General features: G+C 38.3%; 1 protein-coding gene across 12 annotated transcripts in view; it reads left to right on the top strand.

The window, feature by feature from the left end:
• cdc42bpaa (CDC42 binding protein kinase alpha (DMPK-like) a) overlaps positions 1–20,278 on the top strand; it is an 88,026-nt gene that overhangs the window by 15,971 nt on the left and 51,777 nt on the right. For all 12 annotated transcript variants that reach the window (XM_081347505.1, XM_081347506.1, XM_081347512.1 and 9 more), the window contains exons 3-5: positions 2,891–2,974; positions 3,081–3,176; positions 4,272–4,420. In XM_081347505.1, the coding sequence (XP_081203631.1) occupies positions 2,891–2,974; positions 3,081–3,176; positions 4,272–4,420 (329 nt within the window). The remainder of the gene's footprint in view (positions 1–2,890; positions 2,975–3,080; positions 3,177–4,271; positions 4,421–20,278) is intronic.

The raw sequence follows: 20,278 nt of genomic DNA, 5'->3' as shown, positions 1-20,278 counted from the left end.
CAAAACACCTCGCTTTTCGACAGAATAAATTGGCAGCATGTCTGTGGCAATATAAAACGTGATCGCCTCTGTAATCGCTTTCCATCGCGCTCCGTTCTTATAAGGCACACAGTTTGTAAAGCTCTCAGGAAGTGTAATTTGCTTTTAGCAGGTGTGTTAGAGGAGCCGTTTTCGCTACGGAGCCGGCTGCACTTCTCCCATTCTTCGCGATATTTATTCCTCAGGTGCCATGTTGTTTTGATTGTGTTACGCGCTTCTTTTAGTATCTATGGTTACGCGGGGCGGGGGCCGGCTTGCTCATATCGCGCTATGGTAACGCACAAGGACGAAACGCGGAAAAGTCCGAAAAAACTATTGTGGCAAAAAAACTCGAGTTTGCAAAATAAAAATCGTTTTACACTACAAAATCGATAAATCGATTAAATCGATTTTTTGCCCAGCCCTAAGTTAGAATAATTAAGTTTTCGGCCTGAATTTTTGGTTTCGGCACAGAATTTTTTTTTCAGTGCATCCCTACTGTAAAGGAAAGTTGGTTAATGGTTAATTTGTACCACTTCAGCAGTGTTATTTGTAGAGGACCAAATTAAGTTAAAGATGCCAAAAACTCAATGATCTGTGTTCAGACCACCAGTGAATCAGAGTGAAGAACTTATGTACTAGCTGTTGTTATTTCCCCTGGTTTTCATTGCCTTTTTCATTTGAATTGCTCGCTCTTGTCCACCCGCACATATCTCGTGCTGTTGACCAAATTATGACAGAAGATAAATGTCTTTTTGGAGTAATAATTAGATTTCCATAACTATATTTCAAAGGCTGCATTGTGGGAGTTAGGCCCATGTAAGGCTGTGTGTTTTGAGGGCACAATGCCAGGCAGCGCTCTGAACGCTGTTTGAAAAGTCACTTTCCAGTCTTTCGATCAGATATTTGCCTGATGATTTAGCTGATAGTCGTTAGCTTTTCTTAGCAATCGTAATCTAAATTTTAGGGTTCGTGCTTTTGGGATTTAGTTTATTTTAAATCCCCATCAGATGTGTGGAAGAGTGAAGAGCGTGATTTCTGTCTGGAATAATGTTCGGATCCTGGCTCGGTCTGGAATGTGTAGACCTCTCAATGCGTGCTTGTTTTGGCTTATTTAATCGCAGGGAGTGAATCACACCGTTGTTTCACTTGGACACCTTGAGTTCAAGACAAATACATGTCCATTCCACTTCCTTTCCCCATGATGCTCACACTTAAATGGGTGGACCAAACTTCATTTATTGGTCCATTATGTGCTGTTTAGGGGGATGTGTTTGGACTAATGCTCCCTATAATTTGGTTTTCCTGCCAAGAAAAACCTAATATTTCTATTATTTTATAAAATATTAATACTAACTATAATTTTAGGCTATATTATAAAATTTGATAATGCCATCGGTTATGGCATCTTTTTTTGAAAGAAGGCCAGTATCACCTAATCCAATGTCAAATGTTTTTAAATTTTAGTCATTATAGCCATTCAGCATTTCCAGTATAATTAAAAGCTATCAATTTTAACATTTATTATGCTTTAATAAATACAACAACTTCTAATTTAAGTGAACTTAAAACAATCTTTCAATAAACCCATTATAATAAATGTTAAATTTACCTATGCCCTTCAATATATCAATAGCTCAATGTATCAATAGATCAATCGGCCCAGTCAGACCTGTTCAGATTTTTACTTGCCCTGTCAAAATGCACAAAAAGTTACTGTTTTCATAGTTTTTGACCTTGTGACCAACCATGTAACCTTGTAAACAGTACTTTTAAGATTTTCAGGTTGGTCTAACAGGTAGGATATGTACAGAAATTGAATATAATAATCAAACACTACACAGTCTTCCCTGCATAAATCATAAATTGAAGATTATTGATTAATCCTTATTAAAGCTACAAAAGTTATTCAGTCAAGAGCAAGAAAAGCGAGTGAGTCTTTTTCTTTTGTTCTTTGATTAACATTAGTGACAAACAGCAGCAGGTTTATTAGGCTGTTGTCATTTTAAGACCTGCCGGAGATCTGACGCGCAATTACGCATCCCGTTTTCTTACAACTCTTTACATTAATTTAAGACTGCTTGCGAGGATACTCGACAAACGGACATTTTGGCATAATTTTTTGTGCTTTTGTCCGTTCAAGCGACTTTCTGTGCGCACTAAGTATGTGTCACACAGACAGGAGATTCACAGATGCGTGCCAGTGCTGCACTGAGTTTGGTTCTTACCGCACTTGAATGGTTTAAAAGCACTTCCATGAATAAGAGTGATCATACAGTTTAACGCTAGCCAAAGAATGACAGAAAAAATGGATGTTGCGTGGTAATTATATATGATATTAATACCAATAATAAGAAATGTTATAATTTGACATAATTTGATGCTATGCGCGTGTGTGCGTGTTTCTACATAAAAAAGTGGCTTGTGTCAGATTTCAAAGTCAGATTTTGCAACTTTGCTGTTGTCAAAGTTGCTGTGTGAGTTATTAAAATTGGATTTGGGCTGTCAGTGAAATTGTCACTGACTTGAGATCGAATTGCTGTCAGCTGATTGTCTTTACTTGTTGAGTCGTGAGTGTGCTTCTTTGTAAAGAATGCTTTCTTCCCTCAGAATGAGTTATATCATGATTTCATGGCAGCGTTTGTGTATATCTATGTGTACACCCGTAGTAACCCGACCTGCCCTGTAATTCAAGGTTTACACTCTGCTGTCACAAATAACCAACCACTTCCATGTGTGATCTGGTAATCTAGATGGAACAAAAGCAACACAAAGCGCTTATCATCTTATCAGGACCTCTAGAAATCCCTTCTTGCTTTCTTAACGGAGGAGCCGTGTGTCAGATCTCTGTGTGCTCTCCGGTGTGTTACAGGTAGCAGTTGTAAAGGTGAAAAGTTCAGACAAGGTGTTTGCCATGAAGATCCTCAACAAGTGGGAGATGCTAAAAAGAGCAGAGGTACACAATTAAATCTTTCTTGTGCAAAATCAGTTCGTTTAGTTTGGAAAACTACATTGTTTGTGATCAACTAAATGTTAACCAATGTTTGTCTTTTTTCCCCCAGACAGCGTGTTTCCGGGAGGAGCGGGACGTGCTGGTGAATGGGGACAGTCAGTGGATCACCACGCTGCACTACACCTTTCAGGATGAAAACTTCCTGGTAGGCTTCTGCCCTCTGAGTGCCCCTGACTCCACATTAACAGGAGCTTTGATTAGATCAGACTTGATTAGTCAATCCCAGTAGTCCCTGAACAGTCTTGGTCTGTTTCGTGAGGATGCTGGGCAGGAGAGAACCACACCTCTGGCCGGTTCCCATGTGGGGGATTACGATGAGAATCCCAGTCAAGTGTGGTGGTCATGTGGTTTTTCTCATTAAGCAAACCACTTATTCTAGAGGTCTGAGTGGTTACTGTTGTCATGCAGGTTGTCTTCTCGACCACCAAACCAGAATATTACTACAGTAAACCTTTGTCACATCCATCCATCCAATCTATTTATCTCTCTGTTGTACCGTCTATCGTTCTAATTCTATCGTTCTCTCTATTGTTCTGTTTATCAATCTATCAGTCTATATATCATTCCATCCACCTGTCTATTGTTCTGTCTATCATTCTATCATTATATCTATCATTCCATCTATTAATCTTTTTATCTATCTGTTCTAATTATCTGTCATTCCATCCATCCATCCATCCATCGTTCCATCCATCTATCTGTCTATCTGTCTATCTATCTATCTATCTATCTATCTATCTATCTATCTATCTATCTATCTATCTATCCATCTATCCATCTATCTATCTATCTATCTATCTATCTATCTATCTATCTATCTATCTATCTATCTATCTATCTATCTATCCATCTATCCATCTATCCATCTATCCATCTATCCATCTATCCATCTATCCATCTATCCGTCTATCCGTCTATCCGTCTATCCGTCTATCCGTCTATCCGTCTATCCGTCTATCCGTCTATCCGTCTATCCGTCTATCCGTCTATCCGTCTATCCGTCTATCTATCTATCTGTCTATCTATCTATCTGTCTATCTATCTATCTGTCTATCGTTCTGTCTATCGTTCTATCTATCGTTCTATCTGTCTATCGTTCTATCTGTCGTTCTATCTATCTATCGATATCTATCGTTCTATGTATCTATTGTTGTATCTTCTATCAATCGTCACATTTCTACTGTATCTGGTGTATGTCTGCTTTTATGCCATTTAGTTCTGACATGTCTGTCTTCTGCAGTACCTGGTGATGGATTACTACGTGGGTGGTGACCTCTTGACTCTTCTCAGCAAGTTTGAGGACCGTTTACCAGAGGACATGGCCCGATTCTACCTGGCGGAGATGGTTCTGGCGATCGATTCTGTGCATCAGCTGCACTATGTTCACAGGTGAGGCCATTTTGCTCACAGATTTGGCCTGGTTTTGCTTGTCTTTCTCACTTTTTTGGTTTCTACTGCACGACACTGACATTTGGAACAAATCGCATGGTAATAATTTGTGTGTGCTGGTCTATGGGAATGTGAATTCTTATGGGAACACAGGAAGTGACCAAATTGGTCTGATTTCAGCAATCACAGAGGACATTTTAGTATTGCCTTTGGCTGCCCAGTTGCTATTGCGATGTATGCTGCGGGGCACTGTTCCAGGGATTACGCTCGGAGGCGCCCAGCCTCTCAGATGTGGCTCCAGTGGAATTGATTTATTCTGGTCTTACTAATTGCAGGCTGCTGCTACGGAGCAGAGCAGAGGTCCGTGCGTACAGTTTGCGCTCTGGTAACTCAAATAAGGACTGTAATTACAGGTTTAGCCACCCCGGCCGTGAGAGATTTGTTTTGGACGATTTAAAAAGGGTGCGATGCTGTGGGCAACTCCTTTCCAAAAAAAGGAAAATAGATGAAGTTGCATTTTTACCAAAGTTTAAGTGCATCGTCCAATTTTGGACAGATTTACTCAAGCTTGAAATGAATGGTTACATAACCGCTTCCATAGTATAACCCAAAGCTTAACTTTAGGTGCTGGCGAAGGGGCGGGGCTTCCATTGTTGTCATTTATGCGGGAACGCAATGCAGGAAGTTGCCTATTTGTGTGCCAGGCTGTGAATTTCCTGTTAGTCTGTCCCCCATGCTGGAGGCTTTTCAGTTCACCAAGTCTGTTATGTATTGTTTGAGTTTCTTCGCTTACAGTGTTTTTAATTTCTTAGGTGCTTGTTATTCACTATTACTGTATAAAGTGTATGTTTGTCCCTGCAGCAGTGTGCCTATGGTGATGCGCTACATCTTCCTGCTGTCCAGTTAAAGCTGTTTGCGTTTGAGTGGTAGTCAGAGCTCACACCATATGTTCAGTGATAAACTGTGGCATGTTTTGGCCAAGACAGCTGTTCTTCTTACCTTACATCTCTCTTAGTCTTATGTGAATGTATGCGCATAGCTGCGCTGGCGTTTTCATTGCATGTATAGGAAGAATTTGAGTCTTTCGGTTCTGTATTTGGAGTGTTGTTGTTAAATATATTATCAACTGAAACAAAGTCTTAAAGTTCCCCTGGTGAAAATCATGTTTTTAATGTTGATTATATGTCTATGTGGTGTTTTTAATATGCTTTAAGACAAACCATGTGCAAAGTCATAAGTCAACACCATTGCTGAGTATTTTCTCTTTAAAACTGCAGTGAAGAGAAAGACAGTCTCAAAAACGCAGGTTTGAAATCACTGGTGTTTCTGACGTCACAAACTACAATGTAACCAATCACGTCAACATGCCTGCTGGCTTTAGCATATCATTAACCATGACCGCTCTGCAGCAGTGGAGTCTCAAGAGATTATCCCAGGTTATCCTAGTATATTTTTCTGTTGATATGAAAAATCATGTACTTTTAGCAATATAGCGGCCGGGTAAATTTTATATATGATGTATATTACTATGTTATGATGATGAACTATATGTCTTTCTTCACTGACGTTCTGAGTTGTTCAAAGCGTTTCTAAGGGTACTGGTTTTTAGATGGCAGCTGTGAGCCTCTGAGATGGCGAACGGGAACATGGCTTGTGTAACATTAGCAACACATCATTAGCTGTTTGATAACGTTGTCAAGCAGAAGGCTAATCATATTAATTACCGTTATATGTCTGACATTGTAAAGAGCGATACCTTTGTGCAGTGTTTACCTCAGTAACTTGACCAAAGTCAGCATAAAAATGAAATTGACCTCGTTTCTGGTCTTATTGTGCACAATCATCTTTGCACATTTTTCCAAATACAAAATAACGCTTTTTCTTCGCAGTTTTTTAATTTTTTTTATAATAACTGGTTTGTCTCTGAAAGGATTTTCCTTTTCGACCAAATGCCATGAATCCCTTTTACTTTAAAATGTTTTGAGGAAATAAAAAACGCTGATTTCCTCTGAAGTCCATTTAAAATGGTTTCACATACTAATAGAATAATAATTAGGGCTGTCACGATTCCTCAATTAAATTTGAGTACTCAAATAAACAACAAAATACTGAAAGTGGCTTATTCCATGCATGAGAATCCATGAACCGCATTATTAGACTGTTTTTAAAGGCTGCACGAATCAAGATATTAAAACCATTTAAAATCATAATATAGCATACCCTGGTAATCCAGAGTTTTCGCGAGAGCACAAGTTGAATTTGCTCAGCGAGTTACTCTGGTGTTGAATAATGATGCTCATTAAATATGCCCCTCTATCTGAGCTGCACCAATCACATCGGGTTATCTGATATAGGCGGGCCAGAGGCGAGATGACGACAGCGCTGTGACGTCGAAGTCATTAGTAAACATTGCAAGATGGCTATGGATGAACACCAGTTGTTTGAAACTGCTTTTGCTGCTACAATGAAAGATTTAGACTTGCCTTTTTCTCTAAAAGAGGAACAGAAGACGGCACTCGAATCGTTCCTTTGCAAGAAGGGCGTTTTTGCTGTTTTGCCGACCAGATACGGTAAGAGTCTAATCTACCAGTTAGCTCCGCTGGCAGCTAAGCGATGTTGTGATTAGGGCTGTCACTTTTGTGAAAAAATCATCTTCGATTTTTGAGACATAAGTGTTCATTGAATCAATTGTAAAATCGATTTTCCATGTCTAAAGACGTTTCCATTTTAAACGCCAAATATGGGCAAATCCACGGACGACTAACAGGCATTAGGACGAACGTAAAGAGGGTGCTTGAGACGCGCACAAGTCAGCAATATTCCTGATGATTTATTGGCGTGAAGTTTCGTGCACAATGACAAACAGGAGCGCAACATTCTCGAAAAACAATAAGCAGAGTGGACTGCCATAACATCAGTGAGAAACATCACTGCAGGATTCAGCATGGCTGTGTTTACGGTTAGAAATGTCAAACAAATTTCGCCTACGAAGGCGATTGTAGACCGTAGCCCGAATCTGTGTCTGTATGCATGAGACTGTCTGAATACCGGCAGAATTCACAGTTTTGTAGTAAAAAGAGACACATTATGCAGAAGTATAATCTGCTGTTATGTGTGTGTGTCAGAGCCTGCAGTCGCTGTGTGACGCGCGTTCGCTGCGGGCGTATCGTGACGAGCTGGACGCGCTCCGAGAGAAAGCCGTTAAAATCGATTCCTTATTTTGGTTTTCGAAACTTGCGTTGGTTGGTCCGATCGACTGTGCAATCGATTTTCGAACGTAAAGTGACAGCCCTAGTTGTGATTGGTCGTAGTGTTATCCAATTGTGTGCAGTGAGATTTTCAAATGCATGCTTGGTGCCACCCCTCGAGCTGGCCAATTTTCATTAGTCGACGCCAGACCATTAATCTTTTAGATTTAGGTCTGGATTTCCAGGCTAAATATAGCATAGTGCTATTGTGAAATCACAAAGGCTGTGTTTCAGTTAAATATTCAGTAAATATATGCACTGGGATTGATCATGCTGTAAAGTGTAACAACAACAACAATCAAATGGCTGTTGGTGCCTTGTGCATGTATTTTTTTATAATGCGCAATATACCTAAGTTGATTATGTTTATATTATGTATATTACATTATGTATTTTTACAGTGTTGTTCAATAAAACCATATGATTACTTGCTTTTGATACTATAATCTATATTCTTATCTATTATTCTTATTATATTTATGTAGGTCTATTTTAAGTAATTTCAATGGTTATTGTTCACTTAGGTCTATTTTTATTACTCAAAAAAAAAAAAGATTACTCAATTAATCGTCAAAATAATCAACCGATTACTCGATTACCAAAATAATTGTTAGTGACAGCCCTAATAATAATTTCCTTTTTTATGATAATTTTCTAATTTTCTTTCCGACGATTTTTGCTGTTTGCTTTCCATAAATTCTCCGTGTGGAGTGTTATACATGTCAGAGTAGTTTTTTATTTCAGAAGAAAAAGGAAAATGCTGTTTTCTAAAACATTTTGATCTTTGACTAGATGCCCAGGTGGCTATAGACTCATTCACCTTTCCAATTGATAGCTGTTTATTTGAAACAAATAAAAAGTGAAAGTGTCTCCGTCCTGTTTCTTAATGAGGACAGCTGTGAATAGTTGCATGTTCGGCTCCAGTCGAGTGGACTCCATATGTGTAAGCGGAGCACAGCGTGGAGCTTGTGACCGCTGCACCGACCTGTTCACCAGAGGTCAGCAGTTCACCTCCCGCATTACTCTCATTCCACATGCAGACAGGTATGTGACTCGCCCAGGACCATCCCTCTGAACACCACCAGACCAGCAGCAACAATCTCCTGAATGCAGGCTATTTTCAGCACCGCCCCTCAGCGTCTGGCTATGAGCGAGTCTGGCCAGCATTTAAAAGACATCTAACACTCGTATTCCTAGAAGAACCCAGTGGCGTATCTGGGATTTTGACACCTCATTGTCACTTCTGAGGCTCTGACAGCCACACCACTGCCATCTGCAGTCTGTCTCGGCTCCGGTCATATGAGCTGTCACTTTAAATGCTTGAGCTTGTTACAGTAAGATGGATTCTGGTTGGATCTGATCGTTCATCAGCTGGATAAAACTATATCATTTCTCTGTGCCATTATCATTATAGCTGTGGTGTGAACTCTGCTATTCTTTAATATTGAGATCGATTACTAGAACTTTATCTTTATCGTTATCTTTATATTCCTTGGTGTGAATGGGCCTTTACACATTTAGAAAAATACTGATAAAATATCGTGTTTGTGTCACATTTCTTTAGAAGGAATGAGTATTTCTATAAATTTTTCACGAAAGTATGCAATCTGAAGAGGTTTGAGCGATCTCTCCCGTCTACACTATACTGTTATCCTTTCAGCCAGAGCAACAGAGGGATCTCACGGACAGAAAACAGGAGTTATATGAGTTTTATGAGTTAACCAGAGTAGGCTACATATATCCGGAAGCATTAGCCCGGTATCAACAAAGGTACAGGGAAGAGAAAAATGAAACATGACACCAAATAAATGCATGTTTATAAGTTCTTCAAGCAGTCTCTGGTATTTTCCATAATAATATAAGTATTTATTATCGCAATGGTTAGCATAAGTAGCCTTTAGCATTGCATATAAATATATTTCTGCCTCATACAGTAATCAGACTCCCCATTGTATCGTAAAGCAAGTTATTTAAAACACTTACTAGTGACTGAAAGTGAGTTTTGAGCTCATTTTTTTTTAAATATCTACCTGGTTGCCTGACATAAAAACATAGGAAATGACAGAAAGCTTAGACAGCATTCAAATAATAAAATGAATTAGATTTAACGTCTTCTTGCGCTTGAAAGGACAAATTCACACAAATGGCGAGTTTCCTAGTAAACATAGTCGGTTATGGCTTAAGTGAAATGCAAATAGTAGAGAAAGACCATGAACTTTAGCATTAGTCTTACAGTGACAGCAGCCTAATAATCCTGCCGAGAATTGTTAAAAGATACATAGGTCAAAAATTACAAAAACAATTACTCTTTTATTCATTTATTACTTTTTTTGTGGTGGGGCCTGTAAAAATGTAATCATTGAATTAATTGAATAGAATCGAAAATCTTAAATTGAATCGAAAATCAAATCACATTTAGATCTTTTGAATCGGTATAAAATCAAATCAAATCGAACGTCTGTATCGATACTAGGGATGTGCACGAATATTCTAATTTTCGATTATTCGATCTGTAGGCCTAATTATTATTCGCAAAATAAAAACCCAAAGTGCTGGTTGAAACTTTGCTTAGCAAAGTGTTATCTTTGTGTCTCTTCAATGTCTGTCAGCACAGTGTCTTTTCTCACTCGAGCATGTGGATATTATTGTTTTTCTCAACATGAATGTGAAACAATATAAATCGTTCTGTACGATAACTGCTTTATTAGCGTTTTTCCCCCTGTTCGCGCTGCTTGAGCTTATGCTTTTGTTCTTTATATTTTTTTTGTTTACACATATTGTTTGATGTTTCCAAATAAAAGAAAACCTTAAGATATATAGTAAGCTTGTTCAGAAATCGTGACTTAAACTTAAACTTAAAAAAAGACTGTCTTTCTCGTTTAAACGTAATTTAAATAAACTAATATTCGAATATTTTATTTTTATAAGCCCGAATATTCTAATACAATATTTTTGAAAAATGCCCATCTCTAATCGATACCCAGCCCTAATATCAACCACAATTTCGAAGATTTCCTTTCTTTGTGTCATCTTATTTTATCAGGCTGCCAATTTTTTTTAAATATTTTCACACAATTGGATTAAAAATGCAAAATAACCATATTTCTGAGATGAAAAATTGGCACAACTCGCTAAATTAAACATGCAACATAGTGAGGTCATGTGACAAGCATACTGCATGCTATTTCAAAAAGTAGTGATTATACCATACTGCACAGTATATTGTATGCTAATGTTCCATTCTGAACATAACCAAAGTGTGTAGTGAGATCCTGTTGGTGCTTGATTAAGGGTGTGGTGTGGCACAGCTGCACAGCCTCTTGGGATCGCCAGGATCGTCCATCTTTGCCTAGAATCTCAGGAGCTCCCAGAGGAATGAACACCACTGCAGCTTCTGAGCGAGATCTCAACCCCAGATCCTCGACCACATCGCTGATCACCATCTGCAGAATCCTGGAGGCCGCAGAAGAAAGCCCCCTCGCATTCCTGCGGTCTCTTTTAGCAGGAAGCCGACACTGAAGTCAGCAGTAAACTACTCTGTGACCTTTGTATGGCAGTTCACAGCTTCCTGTTCTTACAGTGTAACAACTGTAAGGTTCGAGTATATAAAGTACAGTAACTGTCCAGCTGGAGCCATTAGTAACAGTAGGTTATTGTGGTTTAAGTATGTGAAGTTTTGTCTCCTCTTGTAAGATTCTTCTCAGGGCTGTTTTGGATGGGGAATTAACCTCTCCATCACAGCTCCGCTCCAAGCTATTGTGTAATCTGGGTTAATATTGATTCAGGTGTGCATGTTTTCTGCTCGAATGAGTTGCTGGCAGAGAAAATCTAGCCTGGAGCTCATTCGGATCATGAGGTCGGCCTCTGTCGCATTGACAAACACACACCTCAGTTATTCTGGAGCTCCTGAGATCTTCACTCTAGTGGTTTAGCGAGGTCTGTTTGTGATAATCTGGTTATTGACCCTCCTCTGGACTGTGTGCAGATATTGATCTGAATTCCTGAATGTCCACCCCTTTTCCCTCTCTCTCGGGATGATAACCTGATGGGTCGGATAGATACGGCCCTCTCCTGACCGCAGGTCCTTGGTGTCTCTTACAGTCAACTGCCAATAGCTGTCATCAGATGATTGGAACCGTCTTAGTCAGCGTCCTTACAGATAACATTCAATTGTTTTTCTCTGTTGTTCTATTTTCTTTTGACCGGGAATTAAACAAGCCATAATGTGGAACAAGACTGTAAATGTGGAAATTGGGATCTTCCTGTTTGGGAAGGAACAAAAAATTGTGATGCTTTGAAACTAAACTACATTTTTCAGCAGTGTGATTAAAGTTAAGCTTTTAAATTTAAACATTATTAATTTATATTAATATTATTATACTTAATATTAATATATTATTATGAATATTATCAAAAAAATGTTTTTGCATGTTTCACATGAACAATCAATAATCAGGTGCAATTATATATATATTTTTATAAAATAATAGACCTGCCATTTTATCACTAACTTATCAAATCAGTACTTGACTGATTTGATAAGTTAGTGATAAAATGGCAGGTCTATTATTTTGCATTTACACTCCAAGACTTAAAGGGTTTCTTCACCGATTAGCATTAAGCTTTGTATCAGTAGAAACCCAGCAGTATTTTCAAATGACCTTGCTTCCCTCCCTCATGTCCCCCTGAGACGAGAGATTTCTGTATTGTGTGTCTGGAAAAAAAACCTCAGATGACACAAAAATCGTCATTTAGCGTCACCGGAGGCTTTTTTGGCCCGAGGCGAGAGACTACAGCCAGTAGGAGGAGCTCGTTCCGCATGTTTTCAACCCGCCCATAGGGGGATCTCATGATAAAACAGCGTCTTTTCAGTTTCGAGTCAACTAGTAGCCTAGTTGTATCATTTCTTCCGATACTGCCCTCTGTAAATGGTAGGCGTGGCTTGGGAGTGGCCTTGTAGGGCAGCGAAGCAAGTGCATTCTGGGAGTTGTTGCCTTTCATCCACATGAGCCAAAAATACATTTTCTGGCTTTTCTTAGTCTAGAAGGCACCAACTTCTAAAATAATTTCACATTTCTACTACATAAATAACCCAATTTAAATACACAATCATCTTTCCAGTGGTGAAATATCCCTTTAACTCACAGATCATTTGACACAGTATCAGATTGTTTTGTTCCGTCCATTTACGGTTATCATTGTCAATCGGATTCAGTCGCACATTTAAATACGGTTGTCAATCCAGAAACTTTGCAATGTGTAGTTGGCAGGATGTAAAATATAGTCTATACCTATATACAGAAAGCGGGCAAAGATCGCTGCCATTATAATCGCTGACGCTGTCATTTACAACACAAGGTACACAAAGCTACACTCTTCTGAAAACTCCGGTTATAATCAATGAAGCTGCCTACGCTGTGCAATGAAGCTCTTATAGAGCTGGTAAGTCCCGCCCCTTCCGTAAAACCCCGCTGGACCTCAAAGTTGAAAAATCGTCAATGCAAGTGAATGGGAGAAAATAATTATTTTCTGATCCCGTTTGAATTGTGCCATGAATGTGAACATATGTTGTCTGTGAATTTTTTATATAACTCTCCATGTTACGAGTTTGACAGTATATGGTATGATTCTTCAGCTAGCAGTTGTGGAAAAGACATAACGAGAAAGACTACATGTCGCCTATGTGACGTCACCCCATAAAGTTGACTTACCCGTGGTTTTCACTAACTTCAATGATTTTGTCCTCTCCCTGAAAGAAGGCGGTGAAGTGCACCAAAGACACAGCCATGTTTAGCGGGATCCATGAGCTAGTCCGTGTGCGAGTGTGTTGACGTTTCAAACGCGTCGAGAGTTGTAGTCCACAAAGTGCTCTCACACAAAGTCTAACCGTATCAAACTTCTACCTGCTAAATTGTAGCATTCTTTACACGAAAAGTTATATAAAAAATTCACAGACAACATATGTTCACATTCATGGCACAATTCAAACGGGACCAGAAAATAATTATTTTCTCCCATTCACTTGCATTGACGGTTTTTCAACTTTGAGGTCCAGCGGGGTTTTGCGGAAGGGGCGGGACTTACCAGCTCTATTGACATCGGGTTTATACTTTGTGGGTTATAATGAAAGGATTTTGCGATTAGAGCTTGCAGAACTCGTGATTGGCGATTGGCTTCAAAGCTCAACACTGTGAGAACATGTTGTAAATAGAAACATTTGACGATCTTCAAAACGATTTAAAAGTACTGTTACTGCAGTACGCAGTCACGTTAAATGATAAAACACATCTTTGATTCATTTTGGCGGCCACCAAAATATCTTAAATGCAGGTCACGAAAATAAAATATATTATCCTAATTTTGTGTTTTGTCCAGATTGATGTAGTTAGTAACCTGTAGCATAGCTGCACTAGTGAATATATCCTTTTGTTCTGAGATTTTAAGTCATTTTAGATGCATTTAAGAAAAACAGCACCTGTTGAGGAAGTTGAGGCCTGTTGTAAACCACTAAACAGGACGCGGTGTAAACCCTGAAGGAAGTGGTACACCACTGCTAGTTGTTCTGCTCCTCATAGGAAGTGATGCCTCATTTCCAGGAAATGAGACACCGTTCTTTGTGAAAGGCTCAGTGTGACCGAGATGAGGCTGTCTAATAGCACGACCGGACAGCTGACCATTGGAGACGTTAGTGGTCAGTAAGCCATGCCACTTCTCTCTTTGTCTGTCTGATGTCAGGGCAGATGGTGTCCACAGATCAACATGCTCTTTTAAAGCAGGATTACCTCCCTTCCTCTGATCACTTGTCCTCTCTTTCTGTTGGTGTGTGTGTTGAGGCCTTGATGCACAACACTGACATCTTTGACTCTTTATTTGTTGATATGTGGCTAATTGGTTTATGTAAAGTGTCTGAAAAATGTGTACTTTGTCTGGAATGCTCTTAACAAAGGGCAGGGTTATGCTAGCTGGATTTAAACCAATTAGACACCAGAAAGTACAATCTGATTATGGGCAAATTCGCACTGAGCATGAATATTGAGCGTTACAGTATTTTTATTTTTTTTCACTGACCAGTTAACAACAAGCTTTGTTTATATGTCCAGAACTGCAATTTTTTTTTAAAAGCTCATAATGTCAAAAGTTTTTTGAACTGCGGGAAGCAGTCTTTCCCGTGTTTCTTTGTGGAAAGAGAAAATCAGGAAGAGAAAATAGCTGCTAGTAGAGTAAACATGGTCATCACTGTAAGTGGTCTATTTGCGGAAGGGCTGGGAGGGATGTTTGCTGTTTTGACCACCCCCTTCCACTCGCGAGACTGACAAATAACAAATAGCTGCAAGAGAGAGGAATGCTGGGTCATGCTAAAGGCCATTGGTGTTTACTGTTTACGCATTTATAGGGAAAATTGCAGGGTTTTAAGTACAGCTCATGACTTTGGACCGCCTAGCCATGGGAAAGCGTTTCAGTTCATTGAGCACTCTCTCTTTCTGGCAATGCAAATTCAACAGTGCTTTATTGGCATGACAAAAAGCTTGTGTTAGGGGTTATTCAAATCTGTAACATTTAAGCATGAGCGCTAGTAATAGTGATTAGTGTTGTCACTATACTGGCATTTCTAACTTTGATACAATACCTTGAAAAGTATCGATATTCAATACATGTGATACCACAGGGAAAAAATGCTGCATATACTGTCATATAGATATTTTTTATATACAACCCCAAATCAGAAAAAGTTGGGACACTGTACAAATTGTGAATAAAAACAGAATGCAATGATGTGGAAGTTTCAAATTTCAATATTTTATTTAAAATACAACATAGATGACATATCAAATGTTTAAACTGAGAAAATGTATCATTTTAAGGGAAAAATAAGTTGATTTTAAATTTCATGGCATCAACACATCTCAAAAAAGTTGGGACAAGGCCATGTTTACCACTGTGTGGCATTCTCTCTTCTTTTTATAACAGTCTGCAAACGTCTGGGGACTGAGGAGACAAGTTGCTCAAGTTTAGGAGTAGGAATGTTGTCCCATTCTTGTCTAATACAGGCTTCTAGTTGCTCAACGCTCTTCTTTGTTGCATCTTCCTCTTTATGATGCACCAAATGTTTTCTATGGGTGAAAGATCTGGACTGCAGGCTGGCCATTTCAGTACCCGGATCCTTCTTCTACGCAGCCATGATATTGTAATTGATGCAGTATATGGTCTGGCATTGTCATGTTGGAAAATGCAAGGTCTTCCCTGAAAGAGACGACGTCTGGATGGGAGCATATAGGGCTGCTTGATTATGGAAAAAATCATAATCACGATTATTTTGGTCAGTATTGAAATCACGATTATGTAACACGATTATTTCATATGACTTTGGGAACGTGTTACACTTATTAAAAAGACACGGTAACACTTTACAATAAGGTTAATTAGTTAACATTAGTTCATGTATTAACTAACATTTGTTAGTTCCCATAATTCCCATTTGCTACAGTATTTATTAATATTTTTTGTTAGTTAATAAAAATAAAACTCTTCATTGTTTGTTCATGTTAGTTCACAGTGCATTAACTAATGTTAACAAATACAACCTTTCATTTTAATAACGTATTAGTAAATGGTGAAATTAATATTAACTAAGATTAATAAATGCTGTAGAAGTATTGTTCATTATTAGTTAAGGCGAGACACGGCAGGCAAAAACATAGTTTTTTTTTTACTGGTCAATTTTGAGATTTTTGGATATTTGTCTTCAATAACATGTCTTCTTTCAGACTGTGGTGAAAAAAAGTCCGAAATACACATTTAGGTCTTTATTTTACTACACTTTGTCTGTTTGCGTCTGTAGATTTCACGTAAATTCAACAAAAGTTGTTGTTGTAAATCCTCCCGCCGATCCGCGATCTCTGTCTGCTCTCTGTCATCACAGGCACGGCTGGAAAGCTCTCTCTTCACTGTACAATGCTGTCGGATCCAAATATGGTCATTTCCTTTTTATCAGCAACCAATCGCGAAAGTAAAAGGGCTGAATGCACAATCTCATTGGCTGATGATAAATCTTTAAAGCCCGTTTTCTCAAAATGACCTTTCTCTCATACTCCAAGTCCGAAATCTCCACTTCAGTAGCACCTATGTACACCAAACTTTCCAGTCTTGTACCTAGTTATATTATGAAGACATTTACAGAGGGATTAGTAAATATATTATTCCTAGCCTGATTTATATAACATTTAATTCCAAAAAACATGCCGAAAATCATTTTTTTAAGGCTATTGACAGTATATTCTGATTTACAGGATAACAGAAGTAGATATGCATAAATCCCTCTGTAATTTTTTTCCCATCTAATATGTGAACACAATGAAAAAAATATTTTTAACCTGGCTTTATCCAATACTCAGATTTCATTTTTTAAAATATATGCAAAATAGCGCATATTTAATTAAAAATTGCCTAATTTGCATATTTAAACATTAAATTACAGAAAACTTGTAATACATTTTTTTCTCATCTTAATGTAGGTAATCAACTGGGAAAGTTTCATGGTGATATCTGCTAGTTAAAAATTTTACCCTATTCACCTGTAGTGTCTCGCCTTAATGTTAACTAAGGTAGTTAACTAATGCTAATTAATGAACCTTATTGTAAAGTGTTACCAAAGACACCTTTCAACAATTCTTAAAAAAATCTACATTTGAACACTGATTGTACTTTTTGAACTATTAAAATAAATAATATAACAGATAATACTTAAATGAGTACTTTAATAATTCCTGCAGGTCTACCTAATGTGGGAAATTCCCCCACAAACTTTCACTTTAGCATGTATATTGTATGAGTAGCCTAAATGAATCCACACAGATTATAAAATCAAATCAATAATTTTTAAACTTTCTCCAAGACGCAATTTCACAAACCGCGTGAGTGTTCAGCGGTGCTGCGTCTTCTCTCTCTCTGTCTCTCAAAATGGGTTGGACAAAGCAAGCGTCGAAACTACACTCTCGCGTTTAGGAGTCAGGACATGACGGAATTGTCACTTGCACAATCAGGCCAGCATTGCATCGTAACTAAAGTTTATCATTTTCACTTCTTTTTAAGTCTTTTCAGTTTAAACATTCAAGCTGAGAGAGTTTATGGCATTGTGAGGGGCGGATGTGCACGTGCGCGCGTCGTTCAGAACACAAGACAAAATTAGAGCGTTCTTTCAAAACAGAATATAGCAAAATAATCGTTTTTACTCGATTGTACCATTTTGGTGATCGTTGGGAGCCAAAATCGAAATCGAAATTGAAATTCAATTAATTGCACAGCCCTAGGAGCATATGTTGTTCTAGAACTTGGATATACCTTTCAGCATTGATGGTGCCTTTCCAGATGTGTAAGCTGCCCATGCCACACGCACTCATGCAACCCCAAACCATCAGAGATGCAGGCTTATGAACTGAGCGCTGATAACAACTTGGGTTGTCCTTGTCCTCTTTAGTCTGGATGACATGGTGTCCCAGTTTTCCAAAAAGAACTTCAAATTTTGATTCGTCTGACCACAGAACAGTTTTCCACTTTGCCACAGTCCATTTTTAATGATCCTTGGCCCAGAGAAAACGCCTGTGCTTCTAGATCCTGTTTAGATATGGCTTCTTTTTTGACCTATAGAGTTTTAGCTGGCAACGTCGAATGACACGGTGGATTGTGTTCACCGACAATGTTTTCTGGAAGTATTCCTGAGCCCATGTTGTGATTTCCATTATAGTAGCATTCTTGTCTGTGATGCAGTGCCGTCTAAGGGCCCGAAGATCACGGGCATCCAGTATGGTTTTCCGGCCTTGACCCTTATGCACAGAGATTGTTCCAGATTCTCTGAATCTCTCCACTATTTTTCGCCGCAGCATTGGGGGAATTGGTGATCCTCTGCCCATCTTGACTTCTGAGAGACACTGCCACTCTGAGAGGCTCTTTTTATACCCAATCATGTTGCCAATTGACCTAATAAGTTGCAAATTGGTCCTCCATTTAACTTTTCCGGCCTCTTATTGCTACCTGTCCCAACTTTTTTGGAATGTGTAGGAATATATATATATATATATATATATTAAACTATGTTATTCCCTTAACTAAGACGAGTTGATACATACCTCTCCCGTCTATCGCTCTGGCGTGCGGCGACACTTTGATAGCACTTAGCTTAGCCCAGTTCATTCATTAGGGACCAAACAGAGATGAAGCTAGAAGCGACCAAACACCTCCACGTTTTCCCTATTTAAATACAGTTACACGAGTAGTTACACAACCAAGTATGGTGAGACAAAATAAAACGTGCCGCTTTTCTAAGCGGGTAAAAAGGATAACTATAATGTATGGCGGAATAGCACTGGGAGCACTTCGACTCGGAGCACTTCAACTCGGAGCAAATCCTCTCCCCCTCTCCCTCTCACTTCTGTCATTAGAACCAACGTGACTTTTTACTGCGCCGAGTCGAAGTGCTCCCAAGTGCTATTAAGCTAAGTGCTATCAAATTGTCGCCGCGTGCCAGAGCGATTGAGTGCAGAGAGAGGGGGTATGTATCAACTCATCTTAGTTAAGGGAATAACATAATTTAATATGAAAAAAAACGGTGAAGTATCCCTTTAAGATTTTTTCATATAAACGTTGATCAATTACCATTACAATCTCACAAATATTTGCTAACTTAATGTATTTGTTTTTATTAGAGCCCGACCGATATGGATTTTTGGGCGCCGATGCCGATACCGATAAAAAAAAGCCAGATACCGATATATCGGCCGATATTATTTATGTGTATATTATTATACAGTAGCAATATTATTTATGTGTATTATAGTACAGTAAGTTTGGACACACTTTACAATTGGTGTGTACAAACTTTTGATGGGTACTAGAGCCCGACTGATAAAGGATTTTGAAGGCTGATACCGGTACAAATATTTGTTGGTTTTAAAATCCGATATTCCGATATATCGGACGATATTTTTTATTTTTTTTTCAGAAACGCGCAACAAAACATTAACAAATTTCCCTAACATTAGTTATTTGTAGTTATTTATGAGTTTTAACTAAAATAATATGATAATGCATTTAAAAAAGAAACTTGTTTCTTGTATTGTCACAACAGAACAGAGGAACATCAAAATATATTAAAGTTCTGATAAATAAAATGTATAAAAATACAAACTTAAGATTTTTTTTTAAGACTAAACGTTTAGTCCTTTGAACAAAAACAACAATTTCACATTCAAATTGACAACAAATTCAAATTGTCATAATTTACTCTCTCAAGGTGTTTTTTTCTTCTGTTGAAAATAAGTTATTTGGATGAATGTGGGTAACCAAACAGTTGATGTACCCCAGTGACTTCCATAGTATATTTTTCTCCTTTGGAAGTCAATGGGGACCAGCTACTGTTTGGTTACCCACATTCTTCAAACTATTAATATTAGAAAAATATTAGAAGGAAATTAATACAGTTGGAACAACATTAGAGTGCCTGTAAATAATGAGATCATTTTTATTATTGGGTGAACTATCCCTTTAAGGACAAGCGGCAATGTGTTTACAATTGCTACTGTCACTTTAAGAGCTGAGCACGACACGTCTAATGTAC

Source organism: Scardinius erythrophthalmus (assembly GCF_964197995.2).
Source record: "Scardinius erythrophthalmus genome assembly, chromosome: 19".
In the NCBI taxonomy this organism is placed as follows: domain Eukaryota; kingdom Metazoa; phylum Chordata; class Actinopteri; order Cypriniformes; family Leuciscidae; genus Scardinius; species Scardinius erythrophthalmus.
This window is presented reverse-complemented; position numbering and strand designations above follow the sequence as displayed.